General features: G+C 31.9%; 1 protein-coding gene across 1 annotated transcript; it reads left to right on the top strand.

Moving 5' to 3' along the window:
• Positions 1–856: 856 nt before the first annotated feature.
• LOC112681610 (dynein heavy chain 8, axonemal-like) lies at positions 857–15,035 on the top strand. Its single transcript, XM_025551860.1, is given in 28 exon segments — positions 857–1,143; positions 1,219–1,345; positions 1,613–2,017; positions 2,085–2,321; positions 2,410–2,661; positions 3,117–3,300; positions 3,370–3,515; positions 3,573–3,890; positions 3,948–4,070; positions 4,416–5,110; positions 5,317–5,562; positions 7,033–7,351; positions 7,423–7,649; positions 8,128–8,350; positions 8,415–8,591; positions 9,714–9,881; positions 9,943–10,872; positions 10,874–11,137; positions 11,139–11,768; positions 11,770–12,066; positions 12,068–12,157; positions 12,233–12,425; positions 12,584–12,845; positions 12,979–13,218; positions 13,317–13,484; positions 13,546–13,687; positions 14,063–14,374; positions 14,742–15,035. Coding segments are annotated over 28 exon segments (7,956 nt in total).
• Positions 15,036–23,969: the final 8,934 nt, after the last annotated feature.

Below are 23,969 nucleotides of genomic sequence, written 5' to 3'. Positions count from 1 at the left end.
TAACTTATATGATGACAGACCCAACATTCACAGTTATTACGATGGTCGATCAATTTCCTTCACAAGTGCCTATAAAAAATTATTGTAATATCTATATATTGTTTATAATAATTCGATTAATTCTATAGATGGGTCTCATTGGTATTCAAATTTTATGGACAAGTGTAACAGAAAGTTCTATTAAGGATTCAACTACCAAGAAAACAATTATGAAAGATACAAATAATGGTTTTATTCAAATCCTGAATATGCTCATTGATTGCACTACAAAGAATTTAACCAAAATGGAAAGACTAAAATACGAAACATTGATTACAATACATGTTCATCAAAGGTTTGAAAACAATTGAAATCGATACAAATCATAAATACCTCATGAAGGAATAGTTTTATTGAATAAAACATATTGAGTTGTTTAATTTTCTTCATTCCCATTTTCCTACTAAAATAATAATTTCTCGTCAAAACCCCTACAAATTATTTATAAATACATATATTTATAAGTATATATAATGATCCATGATAATTTCAGGGATATTTTTGAAGTATTATATCGTATGAAAATAACAAGTTTATCGGATTTCGAATGGTTGAAACAAGAACGTTTTTATTTCAATGAAGAATTTGATCGAAGTGAAGTTCGCATAACCGATGTACTCTTTATATACCAAAATGAGTTCTTGGGCTGTTCAGATAGACTTGTTATTACACCTTTGACTGATCGCTGTTTCATTACTTTGGCTCAAGCTGTTGGTATGTGACTCCGAATACTGAACGTGACTTTAAACGGAACCAAACTATGGTCTCTTTTGTAGTAATATATACTTAATGAATTATTTACACCACAGGAATGAATATGGGTGGAGCACCAGCCGGGCCTGCGGGTACAGGAAAAACTGAGACTACCAAAGACATGGGAAAGTCTCTTGGAAAATATGTGGTGGTGTTTAATTGCTCCGATCAAATGGACTACCGAGGATTAGGTCGTATTTTTAAAGGTTTAGTGCATTCAGGAACATGGGGTTGTTTCGACGAGTTCAACCGCATTGAGCTGCCAGTACTTTCAGTGGCTGCCCAACAAATATACACTGTGTTTAGCGCGCGTAAATTCAAAAAAGAAATATTCACTTTTAGGTATGACGTGTTAAAAATTGTAGACTAGTGTATTATACGGTGTTTTTTATATTTACTTTATTTTTCCATTAGCGATGGTGATAGTGTTCCCTTGAATCCAGAATTCGCCATATTTCTAACAATGAATCCTGGGTATGCTGGACGTCAGGAATTACCGGAAAATTTAAAAGTCCTTTTTAGAAGCGTCGCTATGATGGTGCCCGATCGACTGGTAAGTACATTTATTTTGTTTTTAAATACATTATTTATTATGCATAAAAAAAAATATAATATAATATACTAAATACATTATTTTTTTATAGTAATTATTTTAAATTCTCAAAAGTGTAGATTATGATTCACCTTTTTACTATAGATATTGAAATCATCATATTTTAGTTCGTGTATAAGACCATTTTATAACATTAGCATTGTTGAAATTAGTTTTTTTTGGTTACCATAATTATGTAAATTAACTTGTATGTAAATATATTTCTAGATAATAATACGAGTGAAATTAGCAGCCTGTGGTTTTAAAAATAACCAATTTTTGTCTAAAAAATTCTTCATTTTATATGAACTATGCGAAGAACAATTGAGTAAACAGGTGCATTATGATTTTGGGCTACGTAATATACTAGCTGTATTGCGTACACTTGGTACTCAAAGAAGAAGTAACCCGAACGAATCGGAAGAAACAATACTTATGAGAGTGCTAAAAGGCATGAATGTTTCAAAGTTGATTGATCAAGATGAAACGATATTTTTGTCTTTGATTGAAGATTTGTTTGTCGGTATGAAATCAAGTTCGTCGACTTATAAAGACCTACAAACAGCAATAGTAGCCACGTGTGCTGAGTTATCACTGGTCAATCATCCAACTTGGAATTTAAAAATTGTTCAAGTAAAATAATTTATTAACGTACGTTATTGAGTTTTGAAACAATAAATATACTTATTTGTATTCATAGGTATATGAAACATCATTAGTTCGACATGGATTGATGATACTAGGACCCACTGGATCTGGTAAAACGGCAGCAATACATTGCCTTTTATCATCCTTAACAAAAACTGGTTTATCACATTTCGAATACCGTATGAATCCTAAATCAATAACAGCTTCACAAATGTTTGGAAGGCTAGATGTATCAACTAACGATTGGACCGATGGTATATTTTCGACACTATGGAGAAAAACATTGAAAGTAATTTGTTTTAAACTTCTGTCATATGAATATAGTTTCGATTGTGGTTAATATGATCAAATATATATTTATATTCGTATTATTATAGTTGGAGTCGCACCAGTATTGTTGGATTGTTTTGGATGGGCCAGTAGATGCGGTGTGGATAGAAAATTTAAATTCCGTTTTAGACGACAATAAAACACTTACCTTAGCTAATGGTGACCGAATTGTAATGGCTCCTAATGCTAAGCTTTGTTTTGAACCAGACAATGTAGACAATGCTTCCCCAGCTACAATATCTAGGATGGGAATGACGTTTTTCTCATCCACTGTATTGCCGTGGAAAGCAGCATTTCAGGTGAATTTTATTTTATTTTTTTTTCATTTTTTGATTGAATACACGGTTTGAACAATACAATTTACTCGTTGAATAAAAAATACGAATTAATTTTGCAAATAGTATAAAAATTTGTTATATTATGTATGTTAAAAGAATAAACTCTTGCTCTATGAAAATTCTGAATGTATCGATTCATTATTTTGATGTTTTAATTAATAATTTATCAATTGTCAAATATATTTTTATTAAATCCAACATTTATACTATACATTTATTGGTTAATATATTATCTCGGGTTTAATAAAATATTATGTGTACCTAAATTTACTTTTTTAAGGTTTTTATTATAACTTTATAAATATAATTTTTAAGTGCTTTAAACTGACCAATTGGTAAATAAATGTATATTTCTATTGAGGTCTAACCTAATTATGATTTGAATACTTTCTTATAGTACGTTCATTATATTTCAGGGATGGGGAAAAAGAAAACCAATATTACTTTTCAATTGTTTTCAAAAACTTTTTGATAATACTTACGATGAATTATTGAAAATGCTTCAATCTAAGCTTACTCCTAAGATGAGTTTGTTAGAAGCTCATTACATTCATCAAACTTGTGATATACTTGATGGACTTTTGAAAATGTTTCCTGAAAGTTTAGGTAAAATTATAATAATTAAAAGCTAAATTTTATGTATAATATAAAATATTTTCATTTGTATAGAATTATCAGAGATTATATTATCACGTTTATATACTTTTGCAATAATGTGGAGTATTGCTGCTGTATTAGAATCAGTAGACCGAAAATCACTTGAGAATTTCATAATAACAACGCTGAAAGAAAAAATGAATTTGCCAAATCTTCATGTAAGTTATATAAAAATTAATTTCTAGGTACATCAAATTATTATTTTTTTCCTTTAGTCAGAAGAATCAATTTACGATTTCACAATTTCAACAAAAGGTGAATGGCAGCATTGGGGATTATTAATAGACGACTATACATATCCTAATGATTATATCCCAGTTTATGGCGACATATTAGTACCCAATTTGGACAACGTTCGAACAATATTTTTGATAAAATTAATTGCAAATCAAGAAAAAAACGTTCTGTTAATTGGAGAACAAGGTACTGCTAAAACCGTAATGATAAAGAGTTACATGCAAGATTTTGATCCAGAAACAAGACTGAGCAAAATGTTAAACTTTTCATCAGCTACCACTCCAAATATGTTTCAAGTAAAAAAAATAATATATTTTGTGTGACATTTAATGTAATAATTAATAAATCTTTAGAACACTGTAGAGGGTTACGTAGAGAAAAGATTTGGTAATACTTATGGTCCACCAGGCAATCGAAAAATGACAATATTCATTGATGACATAAACATGCCGATCATTAACGATTGGGGTGATCAAGTAAATAAAATAACTGTCGCAACTAATTTATGACAACATTGATCTATCACTTTTTATAATAACAATTTCCGAAAAGGGATAACAAACTGTCTTCTTTTGCTTATTATTTAATAGTTACATCTTCGGTCTAAATTATTTTATCAAACGTATGTAAAATAATACGATTTTAAAACATAGCATTACATCTTGTAATTTAATTATATTACAATTAAGTATAAAGTATATAATTAAGTTCTAGAATATTTTATCAAATTTGTGTTTAATAAAAACGGTAATTCTAAAGCAAAAAACGTACATGTCCCATTATTTAAAATTATTCAAAAATAATTTACTTTTTTTTATCAGGTTACCAATGAAATAACTCGTCAGCTTTTAGAAGACAAAGGTTTCTTTTCTTTAACGAAACCCGGAGATTATATTAATATTGCTGGAGTCAATATGCTGGGCGCTATGATACACCCAGGGGGTGGTCGAAATGATATACCACCTAGGCTAAAGAGACAGTTCTGCATATTTAACTGTACATTACCATCAGATAAGTCCATGGACAAAATATTTGGTGCTTTAGGATGTGGATATTTTTGCATTGAACGTTTTAACCAAGAGATAGTTGCACTTGTTCCATCGTTGGTGACACTAACTCGAATTGTGTGGCAGAAGATCAAACAAAAATTATTACCAACTCCAGCTAATTTCCATTACGTTTTCAACTTGAGAGATTTATCAAGAGTTTGGGAAGGAATGTTACAGATATACACAGAAGAGTGTCCAAACATTGCTACCTTATTAAAATTATGGTGTCATGAACTACAGCGGGTCATATTCGATAAGCTTACGAGTACTATGGACAAAAATTGGTTCACGGAAACTGTTAAAACCAGCGCAGGAGATTTTCTAGCACCAGAAATATTTCAACTATTCCCGGATGAAATGAGCTCAAATTTATTTGTAGATTTTATGGGTGACGTAGCCGAAGAAACCGGTGATGAGCCTGATGATTATGAATCCGACAATCCTAAAATATACGAACTTATTGATAAGTATGAATTCAATATTAACAACATTATTTTAAAATACATTTACTGTATCGAAATTTCCGTAAATATAGAAATCTCGAATTAGATAAATAATAGTTTAAATAAGGATTGGTTGATAAAACGTGATTGATAAACATTAAATTATATTACATTGTAATATAATTATATTACTATGTAATATTTATATTTTTGAATTCTTACATTTTTAGTTTCGAAGTATTAGAAGCTAGAATGTTAATGTACATGAATCAAATGAACGAGGTAGTAAATGGATCATCAATGGATTTAGTATTTTTCAAAGATTGTATACTCCATCTTGTTATTATATCTCGTATACTAAGAATACCCCGTGGAAACGGTTTACTTGTGGGTATTGGTGGTTCTGGACGAAGATCAGTAACTACTTTAGCATCATTTATTGCTAATTATTTCCAGTATTCAATTTTCCTTACCAGGTATATTTATTTACTATACTAAGTACGAGGTGTGATCAAAAAATACCGGGATTTTTTTTTTTTTATTTATTTAAATATACAAATAATATTTCAAATATTAGTCTCCTTCAAAGTATTCACCGCCCGATGTTATACACTTGTCCCATCTCTCCTGCCACTTTTTGAAGCAGTGTTGGAAGTCTTCAACTTTAAGTTGTTTGAGTTGATCTACCGCATTCTTTTTTATTGTCTCAATATCATCAAATCTTTGTCCTTTGAGGTCAGTTTTAATTTTTGGAAATAAAAAAAAATCACAAGGGGCGAGGTCTGGTGAGTAAGGGGGGTGAGGTACAACTGGAATTTGTTTATCAGCTAGAAACTCACGGATTGATAAGGCAGAATGAGCAGGCGCGTTGTCGTGGTGTAACAACCACGATCGATTTTGGAACTGATCTGGACGTTTCTTACGGATTTTTTCTCGTAATTTAATTAAAATTTCTTTGTAGTAAGTCTGATTTACCGTTTGAGCAGTTGGAACAAATTCGTAATAAATAAGGCCTTTAATATCGAAAAAAGTAATCAACATGGTTTTCACGTTAGAACGAACTTGCCGAGCTTTTTTGGGTCTTGGTGAAGTTACTGATTTCCATTGTGATGACTGTCGTTTAGTTTCTATGTCATAACCATAGACCCAAGTTTCATCAACAGTTATTACATTTTTAATGAACTCTGGGTCATTTTGTGTTCGTTCTTTCAAACTTTGACAAACTTCAATTCGATGATTTTTTTGATCTTGAGACAACAATTTCGGGACCATTTTTGCACAGACTCGTCTCATGCCTAAATCTTCAGTTAAAATAGTTTGACATGATCCAAAAGAAATGTTACACTCACTAGAAAGTTCTCTTATCGTCATTCGTCGATCTGATCGAATAATTTTTCGTACTTTTGCCACCATTTCCAAACTTCTTGATGTTGAAGGTCGTCCAGCACGAGAGTCATCATTAATGTCTTCACGACCCTCAATAAACCTTTTATGCCATTCAAATGTTTTAGACCTGCTCATCGCTTCATCTTCAAATGCTTTTTTAATCATTTCAAAAGTTTCAGTCGCTGATTTACCGAGTTTAACGCAAAATTTAATGCAAACACGCTGCTCGAGTTTATTCGACATGACAAAAACGGCAGACACAATAAAAGTATCCGATTTCAATGAATTGTCGTTCATTACTAACAGTTAATATTAACTCGCGGCTTGAATAACGTAATTGAGTGTTATCTCTATTTTTATTTGATGTGTGTATATTCCCGATTCAATTATTTTTAGCGCATATATAATTTTAGTCCCGGTATTTTTTGATCACACCTCGTACAATTTATTATGAATTTTATAATTATAATCACCAACTAATGTATATGGTGAAGAAATCTAATTATGTTTTTCAGAATTTGAAAAAAAAAATGAATACTTGTTAATGTATGATTTTTCAGATCATATGGTATTAATAATTTCTTGGATGATTTAAGATTACTTTATAGAAAAGCTGGATTCGAAGGATTAAAAACTACTTTCGTTTTTACCGACAATGATATAAAAGATGAAGCTTTCTTAGAATATATTAATAATATATTAAGCTCGGGAGAAATAGCCAGTTTATTCCCCAAAGAAGAACTTGAAGAAATGTTAAACAATTTAATGCCAATTTTCAAAAAGAAAAACCCCAAAGCCATTCCAACTTTAGACAATTTATATGAATTTTTCATTAAACAGGCTATGAATAACTTACATTTAGTTCTATGTTTTTCACCGGTAAAATTATTAAATTTTATCAAAATCATTAATGTAATTATATGTGTATTTTAATTATTTATATTTTAAAGATTGGCGAAAGTTTCCGATTACGTTCACTGAAATTTCCCGGTATCATATCCGGTTGCATTATCGATTGGTATACCGCGTGGCCATATGATGCATTGCTAGGAGTTTCTCGTCATTTCCTACATGACTTTCCTATGGTTTGCACGGTAGAAGAAAAAGAATCAATTATAGAATCGCTAGGTGAAATACACGATAACGTCGCCAAAGATTGCATTAGTTATTTTCAAAGGTATGCATTTATATTACATATAGGTATGTATATATAGTAATTATATTAATAATATATAATATAAATTATTTTACTAAGTATAGTACTTAAGTATACTAATATGAATTAATAGATTTAAAAGTTTTTAAATAATAAACTTAAAATAATTTAAACATATTTTCTGTAAAAATCTTTAAACTATAAAAAATAGAAAATTCAGATTAGTGAAAATATTTAAGTTTTTATGTAAATATTTTGGAATATTAACCATGTCCATTCCTTCAAAATATTTTAAATACACCATTAAATACCAATCGACACACTATTTAATACTATCTTAATTAAAGTTAGCTAATGAAATAAATCATTTTAATATTGAAATTAGGCTATGTATTTTTTTACCGAAAATAATAAATTGAAGAAATGTTTAATCATATTTAATAATTTCAATATAATAACTGTGACATTGACATGTTTGTATTGATTTATTTTCTAAAAGATTTCGTCGGCAAATATTTGTTACCCCAAAATCATTCCTCCTGTTTGTAAATGGTTATAAAGTTTTATACACAAAAAACAATGCAACAATTGAAGAAATGAAAATGCAACGAATATTAGGGCTAGAAAAACTTGCTGATGCCTCAGTACAAGTAGCAAGGTTAAAAGAAGAATTGATAGAAAAAGAAAAAGAATTAATTGTTGCAACAGCAGCTAGCACAGAAGTAATTTCTAATTTATTTGTTTATTTTTTTTTTTTATTTAAATAATTTAAAAATTGAATTTTAGGTTACGACCAAAGTAAATATAGTTGTAAAAGCAGCAGAAAAGAGTGGAGCCGAGGTTGCAGTGGTGAAAGATCGAGCTTCGGAAATATTGAAAATAATTTCAAAAGAAAAAAAAGTGGCTGAAATTAAACTTGCTAAGGCTCAACCTGCCTTAGATGCCGCTGAAGCAGCTCTATTGGTACGTCTTACTATCATACTTAATTTTCTAATCAAAATTGTTTGATTTCAATGATATCATTTTATTTTAAGTTAAACAATCTGTTAATTTATTTTAATACATTCATAGAAAACAAACAATACAATATTATTTCTTACTGACATCTCTCATAGAGTATTTGCTGGTACCATAATTTTCCTTTATACTTGTTGGTTTTAGATTATTTCCTACCATTCTTACATTCTTATTGTTTTAAGATCTCCCTCTTTTACGTTTTATTGTTTCTTTAATAGTTTGCCTTAAGATCTCTTCCTTTCCAGTTTCTGTTATAAATCTTGGTATCATCTCCACGTTATCTCATTATATGCGCAGACCACTATATCCTTATATCATTTTTTTATAGTAAGTAACTAGTGTGCATTTTTCCTGCAATTTTTATTGAAAATTCTACTCCATTAATTTGCTCTAGTATTACAAGTTAGCCCCCCCCCTATATCTTCACTTATATTTTGTAGACAATGGTGCATAATCTGTTTTTGATTACGGTTGTCGTTGTCTCCATGGTTAGGTTAGATATATTCTTACGTGATAGTATACTTCAGAGATGGGCAACTAAAAGTTACTAGAGAGTCAATTTTTAAAAAATTAAAATCTAGTGGACCAGATTATAGAAAAAAGAAGAAAAAAAAAAGGTCATTCATGAATTTTAATTAGCATTTATATACACGGAAATAATAAATTCAACACACATGACAGCACAATACGAAGAAACTGATATAGTTAAATATTTTGGTACAAACAGCTATGGTTGAAAGCTATACGTATACATACGTATGATATTTAAACATTTAACGATGTTTAATATCAGATAACAATTATTATATCGATAAGTTAGAGTATAGACGATAAACTATAAAATTGTATGATGTCATTTTAAAATATAGCACGGGCCAGTGGCCCAACCCTAGTATACCTCATATTTTTGATTTAGTTTTCTTAGAGAATATTTTGGATTTGAAGGAACGTTGATAGTGCAAATATTCCACCTTTGCCATCATTACAATATTAAATATTGTTCGTCGACATTCTAAAATAATTACATTTTTATTAATTTTAAAAAAAAACAAACTTTTACAATTTTAGACTATTAATGCAGCTGATATAGGAACAATAAGAAAATTAGGTAGTCCACCTTACCTGATTACATTGATTATGGATTGTACGCTCATACTATTTCGACGTAAAGTTGAAAAAGTCATACCAGACTTTGAAAAATCGTTTTTAGAACCTAACTGGAAAGAATCGCTAAAAGTATACATCACTAATAAATTACTAGTTATTATATTTATTTATTATTTTGATTATATTCTAGTTGATGTCTGACTTAAAATTTCTCACTTATCTTAAAAATTTTGAGAAAGATAAGATTAATAGAGAAACAGTGGACTTATTACAACCCTATTTTAATTATAAGGACTATACTTTTGACAAAGCTAAAAGTGCTTGCGGAAATGTTGCTGGTCTTCTTAGTTGGACGTTAGCTATGATTGATTTTTTTAACGTAAACAAAGAAGTACTTCCATTGAAAGCTAATTTAGTTAAACAAGAAGCCAAATTCAGTAAGGCAAAAGAAGAATTGGCAGAAGCGGAAGCAATCGCTTATGAAAAGAATAAGGAGCTATTTGAAGCGAAACGAAAGTTGAATATAGCTCTTAACTCACAAAAAGCAGTTCAAGACGAAGGTAATAAATGTAAATATAAAATGGAGTCAGCTACAGCACTTATTGAGGGCTTAGAAGGAGAAAGAAAGAGATGGACGCAGCAGCTAGCTGGATTTAATATGGAAATTAAAAACTCATTGGGAGACATTGTTCTCCTTACAGGCTTTTTATCGTATTCTGGGCCATTTAACCAAGAATATAGAAAATATTTAATGCAATCGTGGAATCAAAAGTTAATTCAGAAGAATATTCCAAAATCTCCCAATTTAAATGTGACAGATAAATTGGCCGATGCTCCTACGATAAGTGAATGGAATCTCCAAGGGCTGCCGAATGATGAACTATCAACTCAAAACGGTATAATTGTTACAAAATCGTCAAAATTTACTATTATGATTGATCCACAAAGTCAAGGGATATCTTGGATTAAAAATAAAGAAGCAATAAACGATATAAAAATTACTTCTTTTGATGATAAATACTTTAGAAATCATCTTGAAGACTGTGTATCATTCGGAAAACCGTTACTAATCCAAGATATATTACAAGATGTAGATCCAGTTATAAATAATATTTTGGAGAAAAAACTATTATAAAGTTGGTAGAAGTCTGAAAGTGTTACTTGGAGATAAAGAAGTTGATGTAAGTGAACATTTTCGTCTATATCTCACTTCAAAACTTAGTAATCCATCATATCCACCGGAGCTCTATGCTCGATGTGCAGTGATTGACTTTACTGTGACTATGAAAGGTTTAGAAGATCAATTATTGAGTAGAGTGATCGAAACTGAGAAAAAAGAACTAGAACAAGAGCGTATAGAATTGATCGCAGAAGTGACTTCTCAAAAAACGAAAAATGCAAAAATTAGAGCACGATCTTTTAGTAAAATTAACCACTGTAAAAGGATCGTTAGTAGACGACGAAACGGTTTTATACACGTTAAATAAAACGAAAGATACGGCTATGGATGTTAGTGAAAAATTAGAGGTGGCAAATGAGACACAAATCAAAATTGGTTTGATGCGTGAAAATTATCGTTCGATAGCAACTCGTGGATCTGTGTTATACTTTTTAATTGTAGAAATTGGAATGGTCAATCCTATGTACCAGAATTCATTGCAACAGTTCTTAGAACAATTTGATTTGTCATTAGCCAATTCCCAGAAATCTATATCACTTGATCGCAGGATCAAAAATATAATCGAATACTTAACATTTGCTATATTCAAATACAAGTGTCGTGGTTTGTACGAGATTCACAAAACACTTTTCACCATTCTCGTAGCGTTGAAAATAGATATTGACATGGGAAGAATTACAAGAAATCAATTTGAATATTTTATTAAAGGCGGCGCTTCAACTGATATTAACTCAATCAGGCCCAAACCTTTTGATTGGATGACCGACATTTGTTGGATGAATTTAACTGCATTACAAGCTCTTCCGCCGTTCGATGAAATATTAACAATGGTAGAAAAAAAATGGCTCTGCGTGGAAAAATTGGTATGAAAGTAGTAGTCCTGAAACAGAAATAATGCCAAATAATTTGCATACTATTAGTGTATTTGAAAAATTATTGGTTATACGAGCGTGGTGTCCAGATAGAACTTTAAACCAAGCATTTACTTACGTCGCGGAATCATTGGGACCACAGTTTGTCGAAACGGTGATGTTTGACATCGAAGAAATGTACCTGTCATCACGAAGTGATACACCTTTGATATGTTTTCTAAGCATGGGTTCGGATCCTAGCGATCTTATAGAGAAAACTGCCAAAAAAAATGGAAATACTATTCAATTCCGTATCTATGGGCCAGGGTCAAGAAGTACACGCCGAGAGACTTATAAAGCAATGTGCAATCGATGTAAGTAATCGACGAGATTTAAATTAATTATTCTAGAGAATACTAATATTCTAATATTTACATATGTTAATTTAGGGAGGATGGGTATTACTTCAAAATTGCCATTTATGTTTGAACTTTATGCAAGAAACATATGAATATATATATAATAGTGTTTCATCGTCAAATCAATCGAGCTTTAGGATTTGGATAACTACAGAAGTTCATCCAAAATTCCCGATATCACTTCTACAAATATCTGTGCATTTTACGTACGAACCACCAGAAGGTACTCATTTACACCCACAAAAAAAAAAAAAAAAAAATACTATAAGTCAATTAAACAAATATATATGATTTATAAACCGTTAAATAACTGTTTACTGATAAATAACTATGAATCGAAAGTTAATGAGTATAATTAATATAGTTTCATTGGTTTTTAAGGATTACGAGCTGGTTTAATGAGAACATATAACAACATGGGAGATGAAACGTTGGGTTATTCAAACATACCTCAATACAGACCAATACTTTACGTAATTTCTTTCCTTCACTCAGTCGTACAAGAGCGTAGAAAATTTGGGCCCGTCGGATGGAACATTCCCTATGAGTTCAATACATCGGATTGGTACTCGTCAACTTTGTACTTACAAAAGATGGTTGACGATATGAATGCAAATTCTCCAATTGACTGGATCGCTCTCAGGTAAGCCTTAATATTTATTGCAATTTTATTGTTATTACATGATTAAAGAGGCATTTTTTTCTCCCATAAAAAAAAATATTATTCAAAATATTATATGTCTTGTACAATAATCATTGTTAAAACGATATTATAGGTACATGATAGCCGAGGTACATTATGGCGGCCGTGTAACCGATGACTATGACCGACGATTATTAAACAATTTTACCGAACTTTGGTTTACTGACAGTATTTTTGACGAAGCATTTTGTTTCTATAAAGGATACAACATATTGGATCACGAAGTATTGTCAAAATATTTGTTAGCAATCGAAGAAATGCCATTTAAGGATCCACCTCAGTCGTGTGGACTTCATCCAAACACCGACATCACGTAAGTTTAAAACTGTAATATTAATAATATAATAGTTTTATTATTAATGATAAGGTTTATTGGAATTATAATTGAATACATTTATATTTATTGCATAGATATCAAACTAATATTGCTCAAGAAATGTTTGATACTATAACATTGATTCAACCAAAGGGATCTAGTGGTGGAAGTGAAGTGACAAGGGAAGAAATGGTTTACAACATGTCTAAAGAATTGTTAGATAAACTTCCGCTTGTTTTCAATATGTTTGAAATCAAAGGAAGGTAATTCATAATAATATTTTATATCTTTGGATTAAAGGTTGTATATTTGCATACATTTTAGATTGAATATAATGGGTCCTACGCAACCCATGAACATATTTTTAGGACAAGAAATCGACCGTATTCAAAAAGTTATTGAAATAGTTAAAAGTACCTTGGAAGACCTTTTATTGGCAATCGACGGAATAATCATAATGAACGAAGTAATTATTAAAATTAATTTGTATTCATTTTAAGTAATTAATAGTTATTAATTAATTACTTCAATAGTTTTTGTATGATAACTATAAAACAATCTTCGAATATCATAATTCAACCAGTGTGACTGAAAAGCTTAATACATAAGTAGTACATCTAACATAAAATACATATACATATTACTGTACATTATTTGGTTTGAACCTGTTAATTTTAATATTTATTTATAATATAAATAAATACTTATATAAAAGTACAATTTAATTGTATCTTGTGGTTGTGACTTGGGTTAGGTACTCGACACACGTAACTGCTTTATTGGAAAATAAATTTCGAGCCACCACTGATTCAAAAATCAATAAGATATAATGTGTTTTTAGGTTTTGACCGAGACGTTGGATTATTTATACGATGGCCGTATTCCAGGACATTGGTTAAAGGTATCTTGGACGTCGTCGACAATAGGTTTTTGGTACATGGAGTTGCTAAATCGACACAGTCAAATATCTTTGTGGGTGTTCAGAGAAAAGCCGCGTTTGTTTTGGATGACAGGATTTTTCAACCCTCAAGGGTTTTTAACAGCGATGAAACAAGAAATATCTAGAACTCATAAAGGTTGGACTCTGGATAACGTAGCACTTCAAAACGAAGTATTGGTTCATTATAAAACCGACATCACCACCTCTCCTTTGGTGAGCAACTATTTTTATTGTAATATTATATACCGTTTCCGAAAATATAAACCTTATTTATTTGAGGATTATGATTGTACATTGGTCTAGAAAAAAATGACTACATTGCTTTTAGTAATAGTTAATATTTTACTAAGCACATGGCGTACACATAAGTAATATTATAATGTAGTGCCTATAACACGCTAAAAGGTTATTTATACAAGTGACCTATTGACTCTGTAATTGTAATACATATATGTATATGTGTATAACGTGATTTACCTATTTGCAATATGATGCTACTTTTTATACAATAATAAATTATATTCAACAAACCTTTTACTTATGATATGTGTAAACAATGTTAACAATTAATCTATTACAGGAAGGCGTCTACGTACATGGACTATTTTTGGACGGAGCGGGATGGAACCGAAAAGATAGAGTACTTCAGGAATCACTGCACAAGATCATGTTTACGGAAATGCCCGTCGTTTACATGTTTGCGATAAATTTGCTCCAAAGCAAGCGGGCAGTAGGTTATCCGTGTCCAGTTTATAAAAAACCGAAAAGAACCGGATTGACATATGTGTGTGAACTATGCTTGATGACTCCGCCAAACGCACCACCAACACACTGGATATTAAGAGGAGTAGCTCTTCTTTGCGATATAAAATAATTTTAAAGGAATAAAAATCTTTATGGTTGGATATACTCGTATATATGTTATGGCTAAAGTACACACTATCCGGATAATGTGCACATAATCCATACTATTCGGACAAAGAAAACGCTTAACATTTAGAATCATATATTCACTATTATATATTCATATAATCATATAATCATATGTTTGTTTCATATATTGATCGGCTATTTTGTACATTAGCCATTGATTGATGTGTTACGGACATACATAGATGTAGTTAGTTTGGGCCGGGTGCGACAAAGGCTATGACGCGCTTCCAGACACCGACCAAACAAATATTTTGGAGTGTGGTGGTGTGGTAGCTCAACTAATAGTGGTTGAGTTCGCCACGCAACTATTAGTGAGTTATGTTTTATTGAAATATGTCAAGTGTGTGTATGTGTATTTGTGTGTATTGTGTATGTACTTAAAACTATGAGACAAGAAAAATGGTAACTAAAATGAAATAAATCTAAAAAACGGTATATAATTGTATGTATTGCTGGTACGAATTGAATAAAAAATCACAAAAAATAGAAATAATTCACAGCAATACAATATGTACAATATTTGTCATGTCTAGTGGCTCTTATTATAATTCACTAGAATTCTAAATAAAAATTATTTGTTTTCGATGAATATAATATGTACATATTATACATATTTATACATATTATCAATGGTTATAAATACTATTATATTTATATATTATTGTATTTATAATCAATGATATTATGTATAAGTATAAAATAGTTAAATATGATCTAAACTAGTAGTTATACGAGTAGTATACAAAAAATTGCATTATCAGTAAATAACCAACGGAATTTATTATTTGTCCTTTATGTAATTTTATCTTTTCAATTATTCAAATAAAATTGTTAAAAATAACAAAATTACTGAATTTAACTAAAACTACGGGTACCTATTTGGTAAAGGACCCAAATCTTATAATTTTTAAGTGGGCCAACCGGGATTTTCCCGGTATCCCGGTGAGCTAATACACGCCTGCCTTCAACGCCACCCGAGATGAAACGTTTAATTTAACGGGTTCGTAAGACTTCAGTTGAAGGTGAGCAGATTGCGCGAAGATCCGAACGAAAAAATTCGACCAGACTCCACGGCGAAAATATGTTTTATTTGGCGATTTTATTTTTATCAAATAGTTCTCCGTCGTAAACAAATGTGCAATAAAAGACGTTTTTAAGATAAGTTAAAACGAAAAACAATTGTTTTTTTCTATCTCGTGTACCATAACGTAACCATCATGAACGTTTTGTCCCACGGATGTTTGGATGTACATAGTTAAGGAGGAGGGGGATAATTATCCCCCATTTCCATAACTAACAATTATATTAATTTTTAACGAAATTTCAAACTGACCCAATATTTAAACTGCTTATAACTTTTCAAATTGCTATTACATGTTTTAAATCATATTTACAGCATATAAATGGTAATTTCCTACCTAATAACATAGTTCTTTAATGTATTTTTTTTTACAAAATGATTTTACATGAATATTTTCAATGTATCATGATTATTTTTATTTATTATTATCATTTTTATTTTTTGTATTTACCTCGTCAGTTGTATTTAAATATCATAAAATTAGATAAACAATTTGACTCGTATAAAATTTTAAAATAACACGTCTAGTTTTGATAACCTGTTTCGTTGATGAATTTTCTAACTTATACATATTTGATAGGTAGGTACTTGTAGTAAATGAAACTGGACTCGCAGTCGAATCCCGTAAAGTGCGTTTACATTATAGTCCAAACTCGAATGAATCGTACGTAGAGGTGTAAACAGTTTGCCGATACACGAGCGAACGGGCACCGAACGAATCGTTTAGTTCGAACGATATTCGGCCGTAGTTTCTGATTCGGTTATGTTCGATACCTTGCACCCTCGACTGAATCCAATTTGACCCGTATTGATTTCCAAAACGAATTAATTTTGTTATCGTTCGAGCAATCGTTTTGAAAAAGCTCACGATTGATTTGTTTTTATTTTTTAAATCGGTACACTAAGTATTAAGTTCCCCTCCTCCCAAATCCATGTAGTGTTTTTGTTTTTTACGGGAGGGGGTTGTTCACCAACATCCCGTTGTGCGTTTTTATTTCGTCTAATCCAATCTCTCTTGTCGCTTTTTTTCAATTAAATCTACGATTCTGGGACACGAGCCGTGAACAGTATATACAATGTTTAGGTGATTGGCACGGTGAAATTCAAATAACGAATTACTTGTAATCAATGGCGGCTCGTGGGTGCTGGTAAAGAGAGTGCGACCGTATGAAAAAATGATCGTTTGTTCATGTACGATTTATATTGATGTTTCAAATAAATCGTAATTGGTATAGAAACTTGCATAATTCTGAAACACTAGATATCGAAAGGCTGCTATATTGTGGAGGGTTTAATTTCTATTGATTTTTCTTGAAGTACTAGGGCTGTTTGATTTTCTAGGTACCGGTTTAGAACACTTCGTTTGTAGTTCTCTCCAAGTACGGTCTCCCAGGAAACAAACTATCAAAACCGTCATGTTGTCACATCCAAAACGACCCATTTGACCATTGGGTGTAGGACATTAAGTCATATTAAGTCGTCCAAGAGACTAGTATCCAAGCCACGAGCCGCCACTCCTTGTAATCATTATTTTGACGAACGAATTAAATTAAACTAGTTTTTACCTTTGTGTTTTAAGTGCAATTTATTAATAAATAATTATACTTTCTTCCGGCCGTTTTTTTTTCAGCTATCCGGACATTTTCTTCCGACTATTCCAAGGACCACGTGATGGTAAAAAATCTTATCAAACGTATCGATTAACGATTAATGTGTTTTTGGAGTCGATTGACTCTCGTTCCAAATAAATATTTTTGTTTTCAAAAATTGGAACACACACACACCGTATGCCAATGAAATCGCATGGATGGAAACATGGTCTCCACATGCATACAGAGTTCGATGCCGAAACGTTTCAAGAACAAAACGAGCGGAGCCTTCGTATTCCACACACTACTACTGTTTACGTCGCTGTGTTAAGTGAATCTCGTGCAGTGTAAATAATCAAAAACTGTGTTGGTAGGTACACAAATTTAATTGAACCACAGTGACGTTGTACATATACATACGTATAATAATAGCACATGATGGTAATACGTTGTGCGCGGGCCAGAACGCGTGTCAATTTCTAAAATATAATTAATCAATTGAAAAACATAACACATTAGTTCCAGATGTTTTTTGTACCACGAAAAAAAAAAATAAAAATAAAAATTGTTTATTGATCAAGCCATTAAGGTGCGCCTTAGCGTAGGAGCTACCTATCATATACCTAGTGCCTTTCCACACACACGTAACGATCACGTTATATCGATACAGCGTCACGTTCTATTTCTTTCCAGTAAAATGTATTTGTATACAACTAATATGTAGTACAAGGTGCGCGCACACCAGATATTCCAAAATCTCTATCGGTTCCGAACGTCATATGCGATGATTAGGGCTCGAAAGTTATTGCACTGAAAATCATTAAGATTTATTGCATTTTTGTAGTAAAATATTAATAAGACTACACTTAAAAATTGCATTATCGCAGTGAAAAATACACAAAGTTGCACATAAAAATTGCAATAACCTTTTTTTTTATTTATTAAAATAACTATTTTCAAAAAAAAAAAAAAAAAAAATGGTACAAGTATTTTTTATTATGACTACCACATTACAGATATAAATTATTTTACAGAATATTTCAAAATAAAAATTAACATTAATACTGGAATAGTGTTTTTAGTCTGGTTTTCCACAAGCCTATGAACAAAATTATCGATATTTAAAAACGTTTTATTTGAATAATTATTATTTTATACACATTTATGTTCCTTATAGGCACTGTCGTCTACCTTAGAAATGATTGCGCAGCACGATAAATGATTTCTTTATGTTCTCAATGTTGAAAGATCTTCGATTTGAGAACAGCAATTTGCGTAACTCTTGCACCGTCTTATCAAATTATATTTCCACCACTGCCATCGCAATCGTTCATGTTCGAAACAATCATAAATTATTATTTATTATTGTTATATTATTATCTGACACGGGCGTCCGTTGTTATTTTATTTTTTAAGTGAAAAAAAATTAAATTATAAGAATAATATTTAAAAGTATCTAAAACCGAATTATATACGAGGAAAATCAATAAAATTGCAAATCAAATCGAAAAAACGCCGAAAATTGCATAAAGTCGCTCTAAAATAAATTTCGTATTTTAATTCGGAACAAAGTTATAACCAATTCAACAATAAACCCAAAAAATAGGAAAAAAGTTACGAATGCGGCAACTGACGAGTCTTGATAACGTAGGTAACATACGTCTGGCTTATTAAAACCAATACAACGCGGTGCACAAACGGTGTAGAACAATAAGAGCGACAACGAAATCGTTTACGGCGGTCTATAAGTGAAAATCGTAAGCTCCGGTCTTCTTCGCCGGGTCTCGCGAACAACGGAGCCGCGACCGAATGCAGCGGAAATATCGATAACAATGGACGATACCCATACAGGTGCGTGCGCGGCGAGAAAGTAGAAAAATAAAATTACGGACATTACGGTTTTTAATTAGCGAGACAAATGCAAAACTCAGAGAACCAATCACCTGGGCAAGACAATTAAATAGGGAATTATAACAATAAAAAACAATCAATATCGTTGAATTATTTAATAGGAAAAAATGTTTAATATATTAACGTGATGTACCAACCAAAATACCATGTGTAAAAAATCGTTTATTACCCATGCACGCGTTTGTGTATCTGTTTGTGCGTTTTCCATCGGGACATTCTCCCGTCGGAGGCGACCGACGGTGTCCTACTCCATGCTGGCACGGGTGTACGCGGTCGCAAAAACGTTGACCGTGCACGGGAGAATAATATAATGAGAATAATAAAAAGTTGACCGTCCGTTGCGTCACCGTTAGTGGCTGAGCACCGAGACTCGCTGTACGATTCGAATCGTTTGTAATGTATAATTTTCGCAGTCAAAAGGTATTCAAATATTCGTACCGGACCGATACATTTGCATGATAATAGTTTCGTTTTTACCTAATTCATGCGATTATACGCCAACACCGTGCAGATACCATGGTTATTGTCACCTTTGTCGAATACTGTGACACGGTATATGTACTTCCACCGGTTGGTTAATCCGGGTAATACGACATGTGCTACGACCATCATAGCCATTTTGAACCCGAATAAACATTGAAAGGTGCGCGAACGAAGCACGGGTATAAATGTCACCGTTAACACGCACGCCGGGAAAAAACGGTTTGCTCTTTTTTTTTTGTTGCTTTTTTAGGACGTACGATGTTAATACGATTTATACGTTACGCACTCCACCGCGTAATGTTTAGGGTTATACCGTTTATATGTGTGGTCCTCCTCTGTATATTTATAATACGATGCGTTCGTGCATTGTCGTGACCATCGAACGCTATAAATATAACATGCGTGCACGCAGCGAAGTCCTTTATTTTCTTTTTCTCCTTCGAACACGCACATTATCAGTGTCTGATGGGGGTAGAGGGTGGTAGAATAGTTGGGTAGAGGAGATGAGAAAACGAAAAGAGACTACAAAAGATCCAACTGCAGACTCCCTGGCGCGTCTTGCAGGAGTAACAGTTCGACGTACAATCGACGTGCCGGGTAACCATATATTTTATTTTTTCTCGTACTTTATGACCGACGTGTCGCGGTCGAACGCATTACACGCGTAGATAACTTCCATCTGGTAGATACCTACATCGAGCGTTATATATCTGTATACACCTGCGGGCCGCGTACATTATGTCATTTGACGTTGAACACAAGCAGAAGACCGTTTAACGGCCTATGACCACCGTGCCGCAGGTCCTTTGACTGCATCGAAAACAATCGTTTAAACGGATTTATTTTATTTTCCGTTTCGGTCCGTTCCGTCCTCCCAGCGGGTTCTCGCTGTGACACGGACTGAATACGTTGACCACGAACAAAGGGTGATGGTGAGTATGTGTGTGTGTGTATATAACTACGCGATATGTATGGAAAAAAAATAAAAAGAAACACTTAAGTCGTCGGTTCTGCGATTCGTTATTCTTACACGCCGAATATCCTTAATATCTATGTGCGTTCACATTCGATCTTTGCCGTCGCACATGTGACACCGCCGCGTGACAGGTGATTTTACGACCAAGTGCGCCAACGAGTAATGAACTCACATATTGACTACGTGGTCCCGTACACGCGCACAATTGTGTAATATTATCCGACGAACAAGACAATCGTTTCAGTATTTTAGCAAACGGATTCGACCGCAACCGTCCTCTCAGTGCACGTGTTATGAATGTGAAAAATTTGTATAGTTTTATCTTTATTGTTACGACTTTACCACATTGGTTGACAGGCAGACGCCCAAATACGTAGTGCGGTTTGTATAATGTAATTATTTCAATAATTAATAGCGAATCGACGATTTAGAACGACGGAACAATTGTTTCTTAAGAAACGAATGGAAAATATCGAAGTAGATTTTTCCCAATATATATATTGTATATATAATAGAAATCAAAAACGTGACCACTTGGATAGTTGTATACTATACTTATTGAAAAGACAGGTCTTCGTTAGCGAGGCCAATGTTGCTCGAAATCTATAACTGGGACACTATACACGACACTTTCTGTCATGTGTTAGACAAAGTTTAAAATTCTAAAATGTCTAAGATAATTAGAAATAATTTTTTCTCATAATATATTTTGTACTTTTTTTAATTATTTTCTTTATTTAAAAATAAATCTTTATAAATACTCTTATCCTTTTGAGTCACGAAAAAACGATGGCGTCCTCTATATAAATATATATATTTACATACACTGAATGTTTATCTCTATGATTGACAATTTTTAATTTTTTACAAACAGAATGTGTTTTTAATCTCTAAACACACTTTACTCTTCAGCCCTTCAGAACCAGTATTGTGTTCCCGTACTATCCGTTGTAGTCAAAATCATATGCAGTAGGGTCTCGATAATCCGAACGAGATCGGGGAAAGGGGTCATTCGGATTATCTATGGCTTAACAAAAACATCGATTCATTCAAATTTAAATTATGAAAATTTTTTTTATCTGTCTATCTTAATCATGTAAAAACTCATACTTCACAAAGACAATGTGTACAAAAAATTATTATAATTATGTGTGTGTGTGTGTGTAAGTACAGCCAGTTAATATAATATTTATAGCGATTCGGTACTGCTCGAGCTCGTTTGGATTACCGCATCTTTCGGATTAGCTTGTGTTTGGATTATCGAGACCCTACTGTATATCATTTTTCATTACTTAATTGCATTTGAATGTAAAATAAAAATTAGATACGAATTTTTATTTTTATCTAGATAAGATAAGTATATAAAGTTGTTATCTAGATAAATTTAACTATTGCACAACACTGTTCAGAACGTCACGTAGGTACGTATTTTTTGTATATTTACCTATACGGTTGTGTACATATACGTATTACAGCTAATATGACATATTTTAAATAATCACTAAACGTGATACTAAATAATATTTAGTACTACATAATATCCAGTGATAGTATGCTATATTATAATTTATAACAGGTAAACACCGTCGGAAGTTTTGGATACATTAGATTGTTGTAGTTATTATTATGTCATTCGCAATCATGCATTGCAGAACGCTGCCAACGTTGTAGTCGTCGCACCGATGGATATATACAGAGACAATAGCGTTCTAATGAAAGGCTACTAATTTTATTATTCCCACCTTGTGTCGAATCGCAATATTACACATGGACCGGGTAACACGTCAAGACAAACGAGAGAAGATTCCACCTGCGGACGTGGTATTACCGTGCACAATACCAGCCCAACGTCTATGCATTATTACGATTATTATTATTATTATTATTATTATTATTATTATGTATTATACAGCGCATTATGTTGTTATTTAAAAGAGGCCAAACACCTCAAACTGTGGTGCTTCGATAACACAACATAACAATAGTATACATACAGTAACACTATCGGTAGAATGTTCTAACGTTGTTGACTATAACACCACACATTTAATAATAGTCGATTAACAAATATATCAAATCATAAACAAGAAAAAAAAAAAATGGTCGACAATTTTAATTATACTTAAAGCCACTGTGAGTTTTCGTCTTAGGCCGATCGCAGTATTTCAACGTGTACAGGGCGCAACTGAGCTTAGGTAGGTCTCGCAGCCCGTTGAGACAAAAGACAGTGTCTTCCAATCACGATAAAAACGTAGTTTTACGTTCCGCTGTGCCGTAGTTATTCCACGCAAGAGTTGATGTCGTATTTTGTTCCGGATCAAGAGGTCGCAAAAATGCTACTGTCATTCAGCCGAAATTTATGACAGTTGAAAAAAAACAATAAACATTCAATAAATAATAAGTGTTCACAGCTTCCAAAACTCAATACAAACTATCGTATTAGTAAGGTATTGATTATATTGCGATGAGGCAGTTTGAAATTCGTATATCCTAGCACTCGTGTTCGCTTGGGCGATTGTAAGCTCGGCACGAATAAAAAAAAAAATGCGCATGTATCTCCTCATATCTAATTAATAATTACTTGATAATATTTTTAAGAATCAATTGTCATTGCTCAGATAACACTATGAGAAGACGATTCTCATTGTCTTTCAAAAAATATTTTGTTCTATTTTCAATTTCATATTATTGAAAAGTATGAACACTCATACAAATAATATAAAATTATATTTATGTTAACGTGTACAATTAATTTTTTATGTAAAAATCAATGTATTTGATATATTAATTATTTGAAACTTTTTAATTTTTAAACTTTTTAAGTATAATTTCTGA

Source organism: Sipha flava, unplaced genomic scaffold, assembly GCF_003268045.1.
Source record: "Sipha flava isolate LNK unplaced genomic scaffold, YSA_version1 102_pilon_pilon, whole genome shotgun sequence".
Taxonomy (NCBI): Eukaryota; Metazoa; Arthropoda; class Insecta; order Hemiptera; family Aphididae; genus Sipha; species Sipha flava.
Note: the sequence above shows the minus strand (reverse complement) of the source record. Positions and strands in the feature narration are given on the sequence as shown.